Source organism: Lactuca virosa, chromosome 8, assembly GCF_052849685.1.
Source record: "Lactuca virosa cultivar CGN04683 chromosome 8, Lactuca_virosa_CGN04683_v6, whole genome shotgun sequence".
In the NCBI taxonomy this organism is placed as follows: domain Eukaryota; kingdom Viridiplantae; phylum Streptophyta; class Magnoliopsida; order Asterales; family Asteraceae; genus Lactuca; species Lactuca virosa.
Genome location: NC_136433.1, coordinates 283917429 through 283938899, shown reverse-complemented (window position 1 = coordinate 283938899; position 21471 = coordinate 283917429). Strand labels below are relative to the sequence as shown.

General features: G+C 34.9%; 2 protein-coding genes across 2 annotated transcripts; one reads left to right on the top strand and one right to left on the bottom strand.

Annotated features, from left to right (window-relative positions):
• Positions 1 to 2506: 2506 nt before the first annotated feature.
• Positions 2507 to 10637, top strand: RLT2 (Homeodomain-like transcriptional regulator). Its single transcript, XM_079065326.1, has 18 exons — positions 2507 to 3120; positions 3210 to 3710; positions 3872 to 3942; positions 4301 to 4726; positions 4823 to 4912; positions 5450 to 5614; positions 5718 to 5940; positions 6098 to 6198; positions 6290 to 6376; positions 6462 to 6614; positions 6704 to 6859; positions 7078 to 7284; positions 7362 to 7925; positions 8009 to 8473; positions 8574 to 9146; positions 9212 to 9316; positions 9395 to 9652; positions 9725 to 10637. The coding sequence occupies exons 1-18, from the start codon at positions 2982 to 2984 to the stop codon at positions 10454 to 10456; spliced, it is 5016 nt and encodes a 1671-aa protein (XP_078921452.1). The 5' UTR covers positions 2507 to 2981; the 3' UTR covers positions 10457 to 10637.
• Positions 10638 to 12630: 1993 nt separating this feature from the next.
• LOC145130311 (uncharacterized) lies at positions 12631 to 14679 on the bottom strand. The gene is made up of 3 exons (XM_079065130.1): positions 14288 to 14679; positions 13383 to 13855; positions 12631 to 13284 (listed from the first exon to the last, which is right to left on the bottom strand). The coding sequence occupies exons 1-3, from the start codon at positions 14450 to 14452 to the stop codon at positions 12846 to 12848; spliced, it is 1077 nt and encodes a 358-aa protein (XP_078921256.1). The 5' UTR covers positions 14453 to 14679; the 3' UTR covers positions 12631 to 12845.
• Between the last annotated feature and the right edge of the window lie 6792 nt (positions 14680 to 21471).

The following is a 21471-nucleotide window of genomic DNA, read 5'->3' as shown; positions in this document are numbered from 1 at the left end:
TGCACAAATTTAAACAAAATCATCAAAACAGGAGATCATAAGTTAACAATAGACTTCCGTAATGAACCAGGTAAGATATTCAGATGACATATTGAGATCGTATTATAAATCAAATTAAACCCTATGACTGAAAAAACAAACCAGATAAGATTTTTGGAGGTGATGCATGGGCTTTAATGGCAGCACCAATCAAACTACCTTCTGTAATGTAAATTCCCCTAAAAAAAACAGAAGGACGATCTACAATCATTATCAAATCGAAAATCATAACCCTAACATGATCAGATAAAGTTAGAAGATTCGAACCAAGCAGCACCAAGGAAAAGTCGACGCATCCACCCCTGCTCTTCCAAGAGCCATCTGGTCTAATCGCCTCTTGAGTACAAATAAGCAGGCAAAAGGAAAAGTCGGCGACTTCTAATCAAAGATGCAGAACTTTAAAACCACCCCAAAGAACAGTGACACAGATGATGGGTGACTACGGTTAACAAAGGTGGAGTCAATCGGAGTCCGAAACGGAAAATTCGATCGATGAAGTTTGTGATTGTGGTGCTTCAAAAGTAGAATTACAAAGGGTGAAAAGGGTCATTACATACCAGATTTCTTTGGCTCCTTTGGTGCTTCAAAGTCATCTTTGGAGTTTGTGGTTGTGGCTGATGGCGGTGATGGAGTCCGAAACGGAAAATTCAATCCCGGTGACTAGAAGTCGACATCGATACGGTGGGAAACCATATGTAGTCGAAGCTGGGTATCGACTACGCATCTGAAATAGAAGATACAGGAGAAAGATGGACATGCAATTGAAAGAACATAGTAGTAGAAGGAGGAAAATCGATCGGTAGGATGGTTTTAGGGCTTCTGGATGATTCTGATGGTAGAACAAAAGGTTGGATAAGAAGGAAGAAACTGGAAGGACCGATTAACCTACATGTGTGGGGATAAAATGACCGGGAAACCGGAACTGTTCCCAACACGTCTCCACAAAGAATATGGATATTGACATAAAGTGACCCTAGAGACGGATTTGAACAAATATATATAAACAAAGGACCATTTGTGCCAACCTCTTAGGAACTTTACTGTTCCTAAGAGATGCACAACTTTAATATATATATATATATATATATATATATATATATATATATATATATATATATTAATTAGATTACATTTCTGGCTGATAACTTGGAACTTGCATCCGATACCAACTAGCCGTGTCTACATGATTTTCAAACAATTCTATGTAGGTCTCAGTTAGTTTGAAACCATTATCAGTCAATTAAACTCGATCTTCTATTATTAGTCCTACGTGTTTGTTCGATGATGTCCATTGTGTTCACAAATTGTCGTATATCTTCAGGCATGGTAATAAGGAGCATTTATATGTTATACAATGCTACTTTTCTCCGGTCCTCAACCAGTGAAGGCGGTAATGAGATTTCTAATATTACCATTCATTGTTGAACACGTTGATAATCACGAATCATTTCTAATGCAGTCGTATCAACAAGACGTCGTTGCTCGTCTTCATGACGTGGTATAACATACTCTATAGGCAACTCATCCTGATTGTTCGAGTCACTGGATGTTGGAGACTGAAAATAGAATATACCTAAATTATATTAATATACTATTTAAAAACCAATGTGCATAAAAATATTTAATAATAATAAAAAACACTTCCTGAAACATATCCATAACAAAAAAAACATAATTGCAACTAGTCTATCATAACAAGTTTGTCTGCACTTGCTCCGGTGTCATCTTTCGAAGTCCTATCTGCTTTCAATTTAAGTTTTAATGCCCTTTCTGATTGCTTTCTTAATTTTATGGATGTCTTTGTTGGTTTATTCCTTTATCTTATTTTGAAACTCAAGATCGTCGTTTTCTATCTGCCAAAAAAATTGCAAGAACATTTTAATACACTACCGTAAAAATCAATTATATTGTTTTTCGATTTTACCTTTATCGGATGCAATTCCGAAAGCTCCTGTAAATGAAATACAACTTCGTCATCTGTAAAACCCATTTTTTTTAACAACATCCACGCTAACTCGTCTTTGGACTAACATATAATTACGCCCATGTATAGCGAGATAAAAAATTAAACTAAATATTATAAAAACGAAAATTAAGAATAAGAAACTAAACTAACAACGAAAAGGTCTTCATGTTCAAATCCACGCGCGGCCGACGAGCGTCTTGTACGACAGAGTTTTGAGTTGTTCAAGAAACGTAGGAAGTCATCTGACACTTCATAATCCTTGGAGAGAGATAAAAAAAAAAAATTTAAAGAAAAAAAAAACTCCTTTTCTTCCTTTGTTTATGATGGGTTCGATCTCTCTTTCTCTCTCCATCTACACCCATGAATCTCCGTGAAGAAAATTCTGTTTCCCCACTACCCGTTACGGTTTCTCGATAAAAGAAAGAAGAAATTCAGAAAAAGTTTTTAGAGAGAGAGGGGAAATGAGAAGGATTAGAGAGAGAAAGACTGTTTTTGGTGTTCATTCTCCTTCTACTTTTAATGGCAAAAAATTCCAATTTTCATATTCATACACCCAAGAACAAATACTATTGCTGTTAATAGTTTTAATTATTATTAATACAATACCATACACATTTACTTTTGTTTTTATACATTTATTATTATCACAATTCGTCAATCTTCAAATCTCACCGCACATCTCTTTCATGATGATAATATTATGTTAGCTACAAGATCATATGTGGAGAGAGAAAGTAATAGTGAGAGAGAAAGCTTTTGTTAATTTCTTCTTACTTATTGTCTTTACTTTTTCTTCGACGATACCCTAATTTCAGATGCCTATTCTCTCTCAACAAACCCTAGTTTTTCAACCAGGAACTTCGATTTGGTCGAATCAAGTGTTTTTTGATGTTTTAGCTGCTAATTAACCCGGTTTCTGTGTTGGGTTTGACCTCAATTGCAAAACGGAGTTCGCGATTTCGATCTTCTTAAGCTAATGGACGGTGGTGCTAGCGGCCATGGCGGCGGGGGTTCGGAAGGGGAGAACAAAAATTCGGCTGAAGGAGGAGAGCCGAAGGTTAAGAGGAAGATGAAGACAGCTTTCCAGTTGGAGATTCTCGAGAAAACTTACGCTGGTTTGTGTTTCTTTCTAATCTTCACAATCTCTCTTCGTTTTTATCTCACTTCCAATTTAGTAACTTCATAAACTTGATTGAATTTCTAGTTGAGGCATATCCAGCGGAATCTCTTCGAGCAGATTTATCAGTCCAGTTGGGTTTAACCGATCGGCAATTACAGATGTGGTTTTGTCATAGGAGGTTAAAAGATAGAAAAACTCCACCTGTTAAACGACCAAAGAAAGAAATATCTAGTAGTGGTGGAGGAGGTGGTGGTGGTGGTGATGATGTAATGGTGTCCGGTGAGGGTTTACCTAATGAACATGGTGGTTCTGGTGGATCAGGTTCCGGGTCGAGCCCATTTGGGCATACGGGTCGCCCTGTGCCAGCCATGGTTGCAACCGCAAGTGGAAGGGTTCCAGCTGTGGTTGCTGCACCCATAGACATGCCACCTGTCAAGAGGTATTATGAGCCTCCACATGCTGTTTCTGAGGTTAGAGCTATTGCTTTTGTTGAAGCTCAATTAGGGGAAAGATTGAGGGAGGACGGACCGATTCTTGGAATGGAATTTGACCCGTTGCCACCTGGCGCATTTGGAGCACCAATAGGTAATATAGTCAGTATCTTTATCTTGATCTTGCTTTTTTTGTAGGCTCATGTTGCAATTAATGTATTGTATACTTTAGTTAATGCCTGGTTTCTTGATTTATGTTATATATTTCAAGATTCTGAATTTGATCATTAATGGGACTATAACTATTTGCTGCAGTTCAGCAGAAGTCAGCTGTTCGACCTTATGAAGCCAAACTATATGAGCACCCTGATGCAAAACCAGTGAAGGTTGGCTGATGTTTTATTTTCCTTTTTATAGATCTACTTGGTATTGTTATTTTTTATGGATATGCTTGTGTTTTGACTTGAAAATAAGGTTTGACCAAATTTTAAGTCCTAAGTATGTTGCAATATGTAAAAAGATTATGAAAGTATGTTGCTATTATGTGTGACATATTGCTATTTTAGGTAAAAATCTTAATTGGTGAAATTGTTTTTCATAGTCTTTAGGGCAAAATACAGAAAAGCATGATACACTTTCTTTATTTAACAATTTAGCCACCTATCATACTTTCTTCAACTGTTAAAAAAAACATTTTTCTCAGTTACCCGATTTCTCAAAAGGTTAAAAAACAATTTTTTTCAGGGTGCTTCAAAGGCTCTCCATGAATACCAATTTCTACCTGAACAACCATCTGTTAGAAATGACTCTTATGAAAGAGCAATGCCACCTCAATATTACAGCTCACCAAATGACATGGCAAGTAGCCGGACACCTGTAACCACCACCACCACCACCACCCGTTCTTTTACTCATGGAAATGATCAAATGGCCTCTGGATATGTCATACCACCTCCACAAGTAAGGTCAAGCTCAGGCCACCTTCTGCCGCCTGCAGCCGGAGAATTTGATGGTGGTGGTGGTGGCCGGAAAAGTTTGACTGTAAGTGTTGGAGTTGACACAAATCTTGGTGCTCATCCAATAACGGGAATTGAGAATCCGTTTTCTACACCCGTTGAGAAGAGAGTTACTCATGAGGAGGATATTGCACGAATTGAAAGAAAACGGAAGGTTTATGTTTTGAATTTTGATAAAGTTGATTGTTTATTTGTTTTTAATTGTTATTTTTTGGTGTGTTTATTGAATGGGTTTGTGTTTTTTATATAGAGTGAAGAAGCTAGAATTGCAAAGGAGGTTGAAGCACATGAGAAGAGGATCAAAAAAGAGCTTGAAAAACAAGATATGATGAGACGAAAGGTATTTTTATTTCATTGTAGCATTGTGCTTCCATTTCTTTGTGTTCAAATATTTTAGGCTAAATGTAGTAGATAACGATGTACCTTTCATGTTTTTCATTGTTGATTGTACTTCCATTTCTTCTTATTACAACATTAAAAGTTTTTCAAAATGTTTCTTATTCGGGCATTGTGTTTTGAAAAATCTACACATAGTCCTAATAAGAAATAATTTGAAAGTACAATGCTTTAGTATGAAGAAATTAAAGTATAATGCTATTATAAATAAAGGAAAGTACATTGCTATTTCTTCCATTTAGCCCTAAGATTGTATAAATAATAAAAGCATTACAAATTATTAAAACATCTATACAGTTGTCCCAACAATCTATCTTTCTAATCAAAAGACGTAGGAAGTTGTAAGCATTTGAATACACTATTTGCGACATTTGCTTTGACCCATTTGTCCTATTTCAATGTTTAGCCAAGTTATTACTTTTATCTTGATAAGTTTGAGATTTGTGAAGTATATTTTATAAAATTTTTGGTTTTCTTGAAGAGAGAGGAACAAGTGAGGAAAGAAATGGAGAGACAAGATCGTGAAAGAAGAAAAGAGGAAGAAAGATTGTTGCGTGAGAAGCAAAGGGAGGAAGAAAGATACCAAAGAGAACAAAGGCGTGAAATGGAGCGAAGGGTGAAATTTTTACAAAAGGAATCCATTAGAGTAAGACCCTTTTTCTTTTCTTTTCTTTTAAATCTATCACATAACAATGGCAATTGTGTAAATATCCGAGTATTTGAGGTTGCTATTCTTGGTGTATCTTCAGGCTGAAAAGTTACGACTTAAAGAAGATATGAGGAAAGAGAAAGAGGCTGCAAGGCTTAAAGCAGCAAATGATAGAGCTGCTGCTAGAAGAATTGCAAGAGAATCTTTGGAATTAATTGATGATGAACGTTTGGAGCTTATGGAAATAGCTGCTGCAACTAAAGGATTACCCTCTATGCTTGCTCTTGATAGTGACACTTTGGAAAGTCTTGATTCACTCAGAGGTAAATGGTTAGAAAAAGTTTAGTTTTTTAATCACTACAAAAGATAGTTAGGTTGTTAAATTGATGAATGGTGAAAGTACAAAAGTGTTTGATATTGTTTTTTCTTTATACTATTTTTTCGTGTTATTGTGGCTAAAAAAGTTTTCTTTTGCTTTAGATATGCTCCCTGAATTTCCTCCCAAATCAGTACCCTTGAAGAAACCATTTAAAGTTCAACCATGGACAGATTCTGAGGAAAACATTGGCAATCTTCTTATGGTGAAAAATCATTTTACAGTTTTTTCAATATCTATATCTTCATTTTACTTTCTTGAGAAACACATATTGATTTGATTTTTCATATTCTCAGGTTTGGAAATTTGTAATTACTTTTGCTGATGTTCTTGGACTTTGGCCTTTTACTCTTGATGAGTTTGTTCAAGCTTTACACGATCATGTGAGTTCTTTTTTTTTTTTTTTTTTTTAAATCCTTTTGTTTCTATTTCATGTTCACTATTGTAATTACGGTTTTAACCTTGTAGGATCCTCGACTGTTGGGAGAAATTCATGTGGCACTTCTGAAATCGATTGTGAAAGATATTGAAGATGTAGCAAGGGCACCCTCGTCATCTTTAGGAGCAAATCAAACAAGTGCTCCAAATCCAGGAGGTGGGCATCCACATGTTGTTGAAGGGGTAATCTCTAATTCCATTTCATTCTTGGACTTTTTATTTATTTATTGTGAAATGAAAATGGTTTTCTTGATTATTATTTTTTTTTTCAGGCATTTGCTTGGGGTTTTGATATTTGTAGCTGGCAACGCCACTTAAATCCATTGACATGGCCCGAAATATTGCGTCAATTTGCTCTTGCTGCAGGATATGGACCAAAATTGAAAAAAAGAAATGTCGATCAACCACATCCTCATGAAGAAAACGAGGTACCTTTTATTGTAAATTACAAAATTGTCCCTGTGGTTTATCACTTTTATGTAGATATATTATGGTCCATTTGTTGCTTTTTTCCAATTCCCAAGATGACTTTTTGTCAAGTTGATCATTATATCATCTAGTTTTATCAAGAAACCTATAAAATCCTTTTCTATCATGAAATCAAAGTCAAAATCATAACTTGATAAATGGGTATTTGCAAGTGCAGGGTGTTGATGGTGGAGATATAATTTCAAATTTAAGAAGTGGAGTGGCAGCTGAAAAAGCATTGGCCATAATGCAAGAGAGGGGTTTCTCCAATAGAAGGTCTAGGCATAGGTTGACACCAGGCACTGTTAAATATGCAGCATTTCATGTTCTTTCACTCGAGGGTAGCCATGGTCTTTCAATTTTAGATGTGGCTGAAAAGATCCAGGTATAGATTTTGATTTGGATTGATTCCATTCTCTTTCTTTTTGACTCATCATATTGACTTAATAATAATGTTTGTAGAAATCTGGTTTAAGGGATCTGACAACAAGCAAAACACCAGAGGCCTCAATTGCTGCTGCATTATCAAGAGACACAAAGCTTTTTGAAAGAACAGCACCTTCAACATATTGTTTAAGGAGTCCATACAGAAAAGATCCTGCTGATGGTGAATCAATAATCAATGCTGCAAGAGAAAAAATTCATATTTTCAAAAACGGATATTTTGATGGTGAAGAAGCTTTTGATGCCGAAAGAGACGATGCTGAAAAAGACGATGATTCCGAAAGCGACGTTGCAGAGGATCCGGAGATCGATGACATCGGCATCGATGGAATCGGAATTGGGAATTCCGGTGTGAAATCTGAAACTCTAGAAGACACGAAAGTTGGCTCTTCGATTGACAAAGTAAGCGGGACCCACGAGGGGGAGGATACAGTGGTTGATGAAAGTATTTCCGGGGAGCCATGGGTTCAAGGGCTTATGGAAGGCGAGTATTCGGATTTGAGTGTTGAAGAAAGACTCAATGCTCTTGTTGCTTTGATAGCTGTTGCAAATGAAGGAAATTCTATTCGTGTTGTTCTTGAGGTATACCTTTTTCTATTCCTTGTATTTTTTTCTGTCTCATTATTCGGGTATAATTTATTAATTTACAAAAAAATGTTTCACAGGAACGATTAGAAGCAGCAATGGCATTAAAGAAACAAATGTGGGCTGAAGCACAAGTTGATAAAAGAAAAATGAAAGAAGACTTCATGATAAAGATACAATATCCATCTATTGAAAACCAAACCGATTTGGCATCATCAAACAACCACCATCAAGAAACCTCCGGCGACCACCACCCCCAAATCGATCCCACCACCGAAAGGCTACCGGAATATTCTGCGGGCCCGGATAGTTTTCAGCTTCAACAACCGGCATATGCTGTTGAAAAGTCAAGATCTCAATTAAAATCCTTTATTGGCCATAAAGCAGAAGAGATGTATGTCTACAGATCATTGCCACTTGGACATGACCGGAGAAGAAACCGCTACTGGCGGTTTATAACTTCCGCCTCACAGAATGATCCCGGCTCTGGGAGAATCTTTGTTGAGTTACGTGATGCCAGGTGGCGCCTTATTGACACTGAGGAGGTAAATAATAAGAATATGTCTGACTCAGTGACTCAGTTAGATCTATCTGACTCAAACAGTGATTGATTTATTTATTGGTTTTTTACTTTTTAAATGCCAGGGGTTCAACAGTCTTTTGGCATCATTAGATGTGCGTGGGAATCGGGAGGCACATTTGCATTCCATGTTGCAAAGAATTGAATCCAATTTTAAAGAAGCAATCAATAAGAAACGGGTCCCGGTCCGGGTCGGGGTCGGGGTCGACTCTAATAGCCCAATCAGCACCTTATCAATCACAAACACAAACATTTCAGAATTCTCATCCTCTTTCTCAATCGAATTGGGTCAAAGTGGAAAAGAGATAACAAACGCCTTAAAAAGATACCAGGAGTTTGAAAAATGGATGTGGGGAGAATGCTTGAATTTAAGGGCAATGAAATTTGGGAATGCAAGATGTCAACATGTGGTTGGAATTTGTGATAATTGTAGGGATTTATCGTTTTTCGAGGGTAATCGATGTTTTTCTTGTGGTAAAATATGCGATTATTTTATCGGAAGCAATTTGGCATTTTCGAAATGTATATCGGAGTTTAAAGAAAAATTGAAAGGGGAGTCCGGGTTTTATTTTCTTAACCGGGAATCGGGTCGACCCGTAAGATTCCGATTGGTTAAAGCTCAATTAGCACTGATTGAGGTGAGAGATAGAACAACTTACTTTTTACTTTATTTTATTTTATAAACTGTAATTCTTTTATATAGGCTTCGATTCCAGTTGAAGCTCTACAACCTTCATGGACAGACGAATGTAGAAAGTCATGGTGTGTGAAGCTGGTCAAAGCTGTAAATCCTGAAGCCCTTCTCGAGGTGTGTGCATAAGTTTTATATGGATAAAGTGATAAAAATAAAAGATTTGGTAAACAATTTGTAACTTTTTTTTATTAGGCTTTGACGTTATTGGAAAGCGCGATAAAACGGGATTTTTTAGCCATGGATTTTGAGACAACAGATGAGTTATTGGGGTCTAATAACTCAATGACATTATGTGGGACCAGTGATTGTTCCATGGTGTTTGTGCTTCCATGGTTACCTGAAACAACAGCAGGTGTAGCATTAAGGCTCATGGAACTCGAAACCTCAATTCATTACTTAATTAGTCAGAAAGAAGATGCTGAAAAAGACAAAGGAGCCACAAGTTTTCTGGTATGGAAATAAATCTTTCATACACATTTTTACTTTACTTTAAATCTTTAATAAATCATTTGTGTTTTTCAGACTTTTCCATTAAAATATGCGGTGATAAAAAACGGTGAGGAAGGTGACAACAGTGAACAAGTCTACGGATCCGGAAACATCCAAGACCCATGGGCGGATCCGGGCACCTCGGGCAGAGGGCGGGGGCGTGGAAGGGGCAGAGGGCGGGCCCGTGGCGGTAGATCCCAGAGAACCGGTGCCATGGGGTCGAGATCACGAGCTAAAACCGCCGACATTGGGCGGGCGCGTGGCGGCAGTCGCGGCGGCCAGAAGCGCGGCCGCCGCGGTGTCCGGCCAAAGCAGCAGAAGACGGTGAACATATCGAACGAGGTTGATAGCGGTCGGGAGTTTCTATATGAGGAAAGTCCGGTTCCCGGTTTCCAAGAATGGAATGCGGAGGAAACTGCTGACCTCATTGTTGAGGAAAATGCTTCGAGTTCGGAATATGAGAATGAAAATGATAATAATGGTCAGGAGTATGATGATGAGATGTTGGTGGATGATGGGTATCGGAATGTTTATGATGATGTGGCGGGTCAGGGGTATATTGGGGAATATGGTTTAGAAGGGGAGGAAGAGTATGATGTTGAGGAAGAGGATGAGGATGAAGATGAACAGGGGGGTGTGGATGTTGATGTTGATGGTTTTTTTAATGATGATTCGGATGAGAATCGGGAGTTTGATGTAGGAGGGCAAATTGGTAATAATGCGGAGGATGAGACGGAATTATCTTCGTCTGGTTATAGTGATTAACGAAATCTAATGTTGTAGTATAGTGAAGTTCCAAATGTGGATTTTGGGGCTAGGTTGTGTTTCCATGTAGATTTGGGGATAGGAAATTAGATATGTATGATGGAATTAGAGCCAGGTAAAACCTTTTGTGATTTAGCGATCTTGCATATACCCTAATTTTATACGCCTAAGTTATCGTTTATGTTTTGCCTAAATTACTTTGAAGGAAGCGTTCTCTGCAACATTAGGTAAATTTGTAGAAAGTTGGAACTTAAAGAGGGAAGTTCTATTTCCATGACATTGCTTTTAAGAAACTGCTTCTACCCGTTCTACGTCGAAGTAAAAAATGAAATCATATATAGTTTAATGTCGGTCAAACATGAATTTATGGTTTTCTTATCCGTGTGGAAATCCAAGGGTACTGGTTCGATTCTTTTGTTTTCACAATGGGTAATACTAACAGAACCAAAGAAGAAATCAGAAAAAGAAACGAGCCCAACTAAGGAAGTTTGATTGACTTGGGGCGGAAAGACTATTTGATTTGCACAAAAAAAGCGGTTTTTCCCGGTAAGATGTCTTTTTCAGAAACTGGCTGGCTGAATGGTCATTTTTCATCATTCACAGTCAATCAGATGTACAATCAAAAAACATGGTTTCTTTTCTGATCTATAACATTTTTCCAGACAACAACTATCAAACGGGTCCTAAGAAATGGTAACATAAAAACCGGTAGGATAACCAAAGGGATGCGTGAGTAATCTAAGTAGCAAGATTATCTAGGGCTATTTTATTTTATTTTAATTTTAAAAAAGTTCAAAAATAAATAATTACCTATGTGGACAAACTTACTAACTATAAAATTGTAACTTACAAACCGGTAGGAATTGAAATTGATCCACTATTTAGTATGTAAATTAAAATTTTAGTGACCTGCAAAAAAACACTTTGATGACCAATTCTGAAAAAAATAAAAACTTCATTGTGCTATAGTGTTAATTTAAAGAATGAAGAAAGTTCTTCCCGTATTCAAGGTTTTTTTTTGGTATGGTATTTTAGCTGATAAGCGCAAGGCAATTGATTTGTGTAGCCACAAAAATGTCAATAACATGTATTATGTTAGTTTTAAGTCTAAAATGTTATTTCATCAAATTATCTTTCCTTTCTACTGAAAAGAAGTCTACTTTCTTCCCACTGATGAAAACAAATCCGGTCCTGTAAAGCTATGTAGAAAATGAAGTTTTCCTTATTTTATTTTTATTTTTTTATTATTATTATTTTTTTTTGAAACGGCAAATCTAACCTACTCCTAAACTACACCTTAAATTCACCTATGTCCACGGCGGGACTTGAACCCTCAACCTCAAAAAAGGAGGGCAACACCGGATACCGTTGGGTTAGAAGCCCTTTGGTTTTCCTTATTATGTGACTTCTCTAGTTAGTATGAAAAAAATACCAGTTGCACAATAGTATTAAAAAAAAAATCGAATTTCTTTATACTATGTACAGAAAAGTTAGACATTACTGATGCCACTATGTGCAATAACAAAACCGCCCCTGCCAACAAGTCTTAGCTCTATACCATTGGCCACCCCAAATACACTGCCTTAATAATGGAGACATAACACCTTGTCACTTGGATTACCATCAGAAAATGTTGACATTGAGAAACAAAAATAACCAGAATTTGATAAACGAGTGGTAAAACTATACTTATACATGCATAAAATATATTGAAAGTATACGTGTAGAGTTCCTTGTGAAGATATAGATTATGGAGTAATTCTCAAAAAAATAGCAATATTTTGGACATATCATGTTTTAAATCAGACTTTCATAGAATTCTGCTTCACCACTCCCATTTTAGAAGCATATGTTTTGGGCATATACAACTAACTCCTTGGTAGAATTTTGCTCATCAACTACTGCAACATACAAGGTCCTCAACATAACCCCTAAACAACATAAAAGATTACAAGTCGTCCACATGTATGAATCCAAGGCAATGTCATCATCACTTTGAAGTGAAGATCAATCAATAACATGACAATAAATCAATAAAAACATAACGTGTACTTGATTCCAATACAAGTTGGCTCTTCAAGAAAGACACAATTTGTATACAGTTTGTTACTTAAAAAATGGAGTTTAATGTCCGGAATCTCATTATTAGATTCCATACAATTAAATCATTCTCATGTGTTTTGTAGATTTTGCTATTTAAAAAAACAGCCTTACATTCTACAACATCGTAGCTCTTGGCTCCAATTATTAGATTTCATAATCCATATACCATTAAACCATAGAAACTAAAATCCTAAAACAATAAAAACATATGCCCAAAAAAACCACCCTCCAAAACCCAAAATCACAATTAATACATATGCACAAATTCTCTCCATTCCCAACATCTCTAACCATTCAATAACTCTTTAATCCTGCTCTTCTGAGCCGGAGTTAACCTCGCCGGAAACTTCACATCAAATTTGATTCTCAGGTTCCCTTTGCTCGTCGGATCTTTAGAAATCGGCATACCTTCTCTAGGAACCACCTCCTCGTACGCCGGATGGATCACATTATTGATCGGAACAGTGAGATTCCGGCCATCAAGGGTGGTCAAATGAACTGTGTAACCAGTCAACGCTTCTGCCAAACTGATCCGCCGTGTCACCACCAGGTCGTTGCCATCGCGAGTGAAAGTGCTGTGAGGTTTTTCATCGATGATGAAGACGAGATCCGCCGGCGTCGTGTTTGGTTGCTCGTTTCCTTTCTCCGGGAAGGTGATCTTCGTGCCCTTTTTCCAACCGGGCTTTATGTTGATGTTTAAGATCTCCTCCACCGACATTGTTTTTCTAAAAGAAAGAAAAATTCAAGATTTAGGGTTTTATGTTCTATCGAACCAGTTGAATTCGATGGTGAAAAGCTAATTCTAATTTATAATCTTACTTACCCGCTAATGTCAGCGATGTCTCTAGAGATCTTCATCTTCTTCGTTGTACCTTTGTAAAGCTCTTCGAGAGTACATGGAAGAGGCCTTTCGATCGGAGGGTCTTTTCGGGGACCTGAACTGAATGCACCGCCACCGCCGGCACTATTACCAAACGGTGAGCCACCGCCGCCGCCGCCGAAGGAGCTGAAGATGTTTTCGAATCCTCCCATGTTGTCCCCAAATGAATTACTGGAAAACCTGACACCTCTCATACCGGATGGATCTCCACCGCCTCCTGCTCCCCTGAACCCGAAAAACTCTGCGAAGATGTCATCGGCGTTTCTTGGATTGAATGAGAATGGTGTGCCTCCGCCGGTAGAGAAGTAGGTGGCTCCGCCAGGACCTCCAGCTGCATCTGGTGGTGGCACCTGACCCTTTAGCCCTTCTTCACCATACTGATCATATACTGCTCTTTTCTGAGGATCGCTGAGAACCTGAAGATGAATTGAACAAAATCAGTTAATTATAATACTGAAAACAGATGGAATATTCTTTAATTGGATAGAAACGTTCAAAATATAAGGCTCTGTAATCAAATCCGAAGGAATTTGAATTATTCTATCATAATTTCCCCATCCAGTATGAAAACCTAATCAATTAGAAGGTAGAAAGATCGTAGTTGAGATGATTTCATCAAAAACCAATTTTGTCTAGCAAATTTTTCATCAAAATCCGAAAACAACAATCAAACTGAATCCAAAAGTTGCGGATGGAAACATGAACTTATACCGTATTTTAGTTGATTGCTAATGAAAGATTCTGAACATCAATCTATAGAAAAACTACCAAACACCCAATAAAATTCACATAAAAAGATTTTGAACAATTAACGATAAATACGTCATACAGAGAGAAGAGAGACATACATCATATGCTTCAGAGATCTGTTTAAACTTAGCTTCTGCTTCCTTCTTATTATTAGGGTTCTTATCAGGATGCCACTTCATCGCAAGCTTCCTGTAAGCTTTCTTCAAATCATCGTCTTTAGCATTCTTATCCACTTGCAAAATCTTGTAATAATCCACGCCCATGATCGTTTTTTTCGTTTATTACGATCGATGATTGCTTTCTTGTTGTCGAATTTTTTCGAAATCTGAACTGCAGAGATACTCAGAATTGTGTGATATATATGAGTGTGCGGAATTTGTTAGATGTGATTAGGAAGGATGAAGAGAGTGGTCTGGAAGGTCGCGAAGCATGTGGAATGTTCTGGAAGTGCCCTGAAATCGTCAAGCACTTTTACTTGGGTGTATAATACAGGATTGATCGTAAGAAATAATAAGGATATTTTGTTATTTTATTATTGACGTGAATAAGGCTAATGCATTAAAGCTTTAAGGCCGAGACAATGATAAGATCTTTAACATCTTGCCATAAGCAACATAAGATTTTTTTTTAACATAGAAGATGAAGAGAGCGGTAGCAAAAAGGTAAAAAGTGATACCATTTAATCTTGTGTAAGTTTTATTTTGAAAAAATAAAAATAAATAACCAACCATAGCAACCCTTTCCCTTTCTATCCAATTAGCTTCAAGTAATTCTTTCTCTCTCATCTCGTCAAACATGTAACAAGGCTTTTATAGTGAACGCTAGGAGGCGGTGTTCCAAATGCCTAGCGAGCTTCAGCGAGGATGCTTAGCGACTCAACTCCTCCAAGCCTAAAGTTTTTATAAAACATTTTTTTTTTGGTATTTTGAGTTTATTAAAGCTTGAAGGTTATTTAAGTTTTTACATTTTTGTCATTTTAGCAAGTTACTCGGTTTTCTTTTCGGTTGTCTATACACATGGCATGCCAATTCCGCATTAAATGAGTTTATTAGGTGACATGACGCTGATGTAGACTAAGTTTCATTTCCCTTTAAAAAATCCAAATGTGGTGGAGAAAATAGCGACCGCGAGAAATTAAACTCGACTACCCCTATCACAACCAAACGAACTAATCACTAAGCTAAAGTAACTTTTATGTTTTTATCCCTGAAATAGAATATATATTATATAACATTGAAATATTCAAATACAATAATTATTATTATTATTATTATTATTATTATTATTGAAAGTATACATATAATTATAAATATGTTTTTTGATAAACAAATACTTATATATATATATATATATATATATATATATATATATATATATATATAATTACATTTTTAAATGTATATTAAATCTAAAAAAATTATGTTTTTTTGATATATAAATATGTATTTAATAGGTATTTTGATGTATAAATACGATTTGTGTGTAATAAAAAGTTGTATTTATACGTATTTAATATGTATAAATATGTATTTATTTTTTATAAAAATATACTATATATATATATATATATATATATATATATATATATATATATATATATAAAATATGTGAAAAAATATAATTATTCTTTAAAATGTATAAATATGTATATAAACATACAAATATCTTTTGAAAACTATAAGTAACTTTTACAAATACGTTTAAAAAACATGTCATACAAATCCTACGGCTTCATATTCTTGTTCTTCATGTAGGACATCTTGGGGGCTCGGTCTTGGATAATAATATAATCTTTGAACAGGTTTTCTAGCAAATTTGTTATCATAATTGTTAATTTTGTTTATTTGAGTATTATCTATATCTGAATCATCATCTGAGTCTTTATTTATAGTATTAATTTGTAATTTTTTCATTTGTTTTTGCAGAATATCTAGCATATAATCATAATTTTTAAGTTTATAACCAGTAATATTTGGTGGGGGTTGAATAGTAGCATTTATTTGTTGTTTTTTATCTTTTTTCTGTATTATTATATCTTTATTGTTAATGGGTGAATTTATATTTTCTAATTTTTTATGTAAGTCCATTAACTGTTCTCCTAATATTATGGATAATAAATTATGGAAATTTAATTGTTGAATCATACTATTAATATGATTGACATCTATTGTAAGAGTCTTTTCTTCAAAAAGTTTTTGGTAAGCCGAAAATTTTATAGTAACATTGTTATTTGTAATGGTAAAAGGGACTTGGGGTGGAAATATACTTGTTATTATTTTGTCTCCCGATAGAGTATAATCTCTTTCTATGTTGTGAATATTATGTAAAAAAGTATAAGCAAACCAAGGAATAAAATGTATAATTTGATTTATAGAGGATAAATATTCATAAAATCTATTTTGTATTTCTTGTAACTCTTCTTTAGAATAATTTTTAAATAACCATTCTTTAAAAAATGTCCATTTATTCGAATAAAATTCTTCTGAAATAATTTTTCTTGCCTGAGAACCAGGACTAAAATCTATTTTTTCTTTTAAATCCATTAAACTGTAAAATTCATTTCAGAAGGAGTAGATGCCTCCGCTTCATACACAATATCATCATGTATATTTAAATTGTTTATCTTTCTATTATCAACAGAAGCACGAGTAGATGGAATTTCTACGTTATAATCTAGTGGTGATATGTATAAATGTGAAGATCTTGCAGATCTTGTTCGTTTTATTAGGTCGTTATTATACTCTATTTCTTTGTTAAACTCAATAGTAACAACGCCATCAGAAGTTTGTATAATACTTTCTATATTATTATTTATTAAAGGTGTAGGTGGTATATTATTCTCTAAAATCCAGTGTTGGGGAAATTTTATTTCATCCCATTTTATAGCTTTTCTAGTTGTAATTTTTGACACATCAAAATTACTTTGTAGAATAATTTTTCTGACTAGGAGTCCATTTTCCAGAATGAAATCTGACTAAGAATTCTTGCTTACTGTTAGGGTGGATTTGTTTTAAAATTCCTCCAAACCCTATTTCAGAGGCATCTGTTTCTACTATTTTTTCCCAATTAGGATTAGCTAAAGATAAACATGGCAGACTTTTAACTTTGTCTTTTATTCTTTTGACTGCTTGAGTATGATCATTAGTCCAAGCACAAGGATTCTTTTTCAATCTGTCGTATAAAATTGCACTATCTGCTGATTTCTTTGGGACTTCATATTCTTCTATTAACTGATTTTTAATCACCTGCTTATTACTATTTTTGAATCTACTGAATATACTCATGAAGAGTAGAATAACTTGATAATATCACATAGTATTATCATGGAAGCAGTATCATGATCGGCAAATCAAAAAAAAAAAAAAAAAAAAAAAAAAAGAGTCTGGAACGAAAAAGGCAAAGTCGTGTTCTAGCCCGCTTTTGTGGCCATATGTGCCGTTTTAGGGCATTTTACTCATTGACTCGCCTATCTCACCCAACTCTTTTTTGCTTTTTATTTTTCAATATTTTAAAGCTCTCTCAGAATAAGATCCTGCCTCTTTATGGTATCAGAGCATAAAGAGGCAGGATCTTATTCTGAGAGAGCTTTAAAATATTGAAAAATAAAAAGCAAAAAAGAGTTGGGTGAGATAGGCGAGTCAATGAGTAAAATGCCCTAAAACGGCACATATGGCCACAAAAGCGGGCTAAAACACGACTTGAATAAGAGCTTTAAAATATTGAAAAATAAAAAGCAAAAAAGAGTTGGGTGAGATAGGCGAGTCAATGAGTAAAATGCCCTAAAACGGCACATATGGCCACAAAAGCGGGCTAAAACACGACTTTGCCTTTTTTCGTTCCAGACTTTTTTTTTTTTTTTTTTTTTTTTGATTTGCCGATCATGATACTGCTTCCATGATAATACTATGTGATATTATCAAGTTAGCCTTGCATTAGGCTTGAAAATAAAATTAAGTTTAAGAAAGTAAACTGACCAGAAAGGCGAATCCAAAATTGCTGTACCGTAATAAAACTTTGCTTCTCCAAATATAATTCAGACTTTTATTGCAGAAATGTTTTTTACAGAGGAGAGATTACAAGAAAGAAAGAGGAAATTGGCTTTCAGCCTCCCTAAAACATAAGGTAGAGGCTCCTTAAATAGATCAGGAGGACTCAAAAACAAACAAAACCTGAATTATTACATTTAGCATTGGCAGACAACTTTAAGAAAAGTAGAAATGACTTTTTGTTTGATTCTTCTGGCTTTAATAATGTCTGACGAGTATTTTCCTCTGTCTTCAATAATTCTTGAAGAATATATTCTTTTTTTATTTTGGTCCATCCACCTGTCACCTATAGTCTATTGTGGTGATGTCTTTTTGTTTTTTGAAAGATTCTTTCTTTGCGTGATTGACTCCTCAATCATGTCAATTATACAATCAATTGGGAGTTCTCCATCTGGAACTTCTTCATCATCTGGCTGGGATTCCCCTGCTAAGCATGGTGATTGGCCTTGGCTTTGGTTATCAACTGACATATTATCTTGAATATCTTCATTTGAACCTTCATCTGTATCATGTTTTGAAAATCTTTTAAGATTTTCTTTTAATTCAGAACAATATAATCTGAATGACTTGATCATTTCCTCTTTAGTTAAATTAACTTTTTGAGGAGTTGAGGGGGTCACTGCTGTTGAGGAGGCTATTTCCGAAAAGAGTTTTTGGTCTTGGTATTTCTTAATTTGTTGATTGATATGATCAATTGTTTCCTGAGCATTAGGGGTTTTTGTTTCTGGATTCTTTTGAAGCATTTTAGGCCAAAATTTGGTAAAGTATGACCTTTGTAGGGAAGGAAATTTAGAGGGAGTATAATCCACATATGGGGACCATTTCCAGATCCAAGGAATAGAAAATTCCATGAAAAAATGCATAGAAGATATTACTTCCAATCCTTCTGATTTCAAGGGTATAACTTGGTCTCGGTATCTTGGAGAGACAGGTAACCATTCCCCATATAATTTTCTGAATGGTTCCTCAGGGAGGATATCTATACTCGGGCCGTATGAGATCCACCAATTAGTAAACCAATTTGGTATATCTCTGTTTTGGTTATAAACCTTTTCACATACTTTAAAAAACCAAGTATGCTTTCTCTGAGGATTTTCATATAAAAAGGCTTTATGAAAGCTTTCAATATAATCCCAATATGTAAATTTCATTGGTATTTTTGAAGGAGGGATTAAAAATTCTTTTTCCTTGAGGGTACTTAAACCCCATTCCTCAGGTGATATTATCTTTTTGATAATGACTTTACTAAAATTGTAAACACTAGTATTACCTCCGGATGTAAAATGAGAAAATTCAACTGATCCGGTTATTTTCAAAATATTTTCATAATATAATCTTTGTTTGTAAGAATATCCAGCGTATGTCGCTGTATCCAAGTATCTGGTCATTAAAAACCATGGATCGTCATTATTCTCAAAATAAAGCATTATATCTTTATGTTCCAAAATAATAATATTATCTCTATGAGGTGATTCCTTATATTCAAAATTATCGTTGATGGTTTCACCATCTGTGATCATTTGAGCGAGAGTGGGAGTATTTTCCCTTTTTGATTCCAAAAATGCTTTAAACTCCTCATATAATGGGCTTCCAGGAACTGGAAGAGATTGATCATTTGTTTGTGATGAATTTCCAGTTCTATAAGAACTGCTTGAAGCCGTAGGATTTCCCCGACCTCTATGATAACCACCTCTATATGAAGGATGGCCTCTTCCGCGATTGGGATTCATCCTGCAAATGGAAATGTTAATTTAAGAGTAATATGAGTTTGTTTTCAAGATTCTTGAGTTGGATCCTTAATCCTATCAATCTTAAATTAATTCCTGTCTTACTACAATATGGTTCATTGGCTAAGTTGGCCAGTTCAACTTCTGCCTCATTAATTAAATTTTTTATATTAGTAATATCATGTGATAATTGTCTTAGCTGGTGATAACTCATTTAGGAATTCTCTAGTTAAAAAATCGGGTAGACTGTTATCACTTCCTTTTTTATATTGAATTTCAAAATCAAAACATGCTAATGTAGCTTGCCACCTAGTAAACATTTGTTTAGAAACATCATGTTTAAAGTCTTTATTAAACATGAATTTAGCTGCCTGACAATCTGTTTTGATAATAAAATGTTGATTATATAAATCATCTTGAAATTTGAGAATACATTTTACCAGTGCCAAAATTTCTTTAGCAGTAGTAGAATAATTTTTCTGACTAGGAGTCCATTTTCCAGAATGAAATCTGACTAAGAATTCTTGCTTACTGTTAGGGTGGATTTGTTTTAAAATTCCTCCAAACCCTATTTCAGAGGCATCTGTTTCTACTATTTTTTCCCAATTAGGATTAGCTAAAGATAAACATGGTAGACTTTTAACTTTGTCTTTTATTCTTTTGACTGCCTGAGTATGATCATTAGTCCAAGCACAAGGATTCTTTTTCAATCTGTCGTATAAAATTGCACTATCTGCTGATAAATCCTTATAAAAAGGCGATATATAATTTAGGCTACCTAAGAATCTTTGTAGCTGAGTTTTATCCTTTATTTCATCTGGAAATTTCGCAGCAAAGTCTATACTTCTTTGTATAGGAATAATTTGTCCTTTTTCAATATTATGTCCTAAAAATCTTACCTTTGTTTGGAATAAGGACATTTTAGATTGTGATATTACTAAACCATTGTTTACTATTATTTTTTCAAAAGTATGCAAGTGACCAAAATGTTCTTGAATATCCTTCGAAAAGACTAAGATATCATCTATATATACAATAATGAAATTGCTATAAGGATTAAATATATCATTCATTATATTTTGGAATTCTGAAGGGGCATTTTTTAGGCCAAATGGCATAACATTCCATTCATATTGTCCAAAAGGAACATTGAAGGCAGTTTTATATCTGTCTTTCTTATCAATCTGTATTTGCCAATATCCTGATTTTAAATCAAATTTTGAAAATATTAAAGAATCATGTAATCGGTCTAATAAATCCTTTTTATTAGGAATAGGATACCTGATCCATTTTAAGACTTTATTAAGGGGTTTATAATTTATAACTAGTCTTGGTATTCCCCTTTCTTGTTCAGAATGTTTATTTACATAAAAGGCAGTGCATGACCATGGAGATTTGGAAGGTTGTATTAGTTTTTTATTTAATAAGGAAGTTATTTCTTTTTTACATATATTTAAGTATTCGAAATTCATTTGACAAGGTCTTGCCTTGGTAGGAATCTGTTTTTCA

Bases quoted from the DNA above. Each gene is read 5' to 3' on its own strand.
- RLT2 (XM_079065326.1), top strand. From the start codon at position 2,982: ATGGACGGTGGTGCTAGCGGCCATGGCGGCGGGGGTTCGGAAGGGGAG. The intron at 4,727-4,822 runs GTTTATGTTTTG...TTTTTTATATAG, and splicing joins GAATTGAAAGAAAACGGAAG to AGTGAAGAAGCTAGAATTGC. The intron at 6,860-7,077 runs GTACCTTTTATT...TTGCAAGTGCAG, and splicing joins ATCCTCATGAAGAAAACGAG to GGTGTTGATGGTGGAGATAT.
- LOC145130311 (XM_079065130.1), bottom strand. From the start codon at position 14,452: ATGGGCGTGGATTATTACAAGATTTTGCAAGTGGATAAGAATGCTAAA. The intron at 13,856-14,287 runs GTATGTCTCTCT...ATTCATCTTCAG, and splicing joins AGATCTCTGAAGCATATGAT to GTTCTCAGCGATCCTCAGAA. The intron at 13,285-13,382 runs GTAAGTAAGATT...TCTTTCTTTTAG, and splicing joins GACATCGCTGACATTAGCGG to AAAAACAATGTCGGTGGAGG.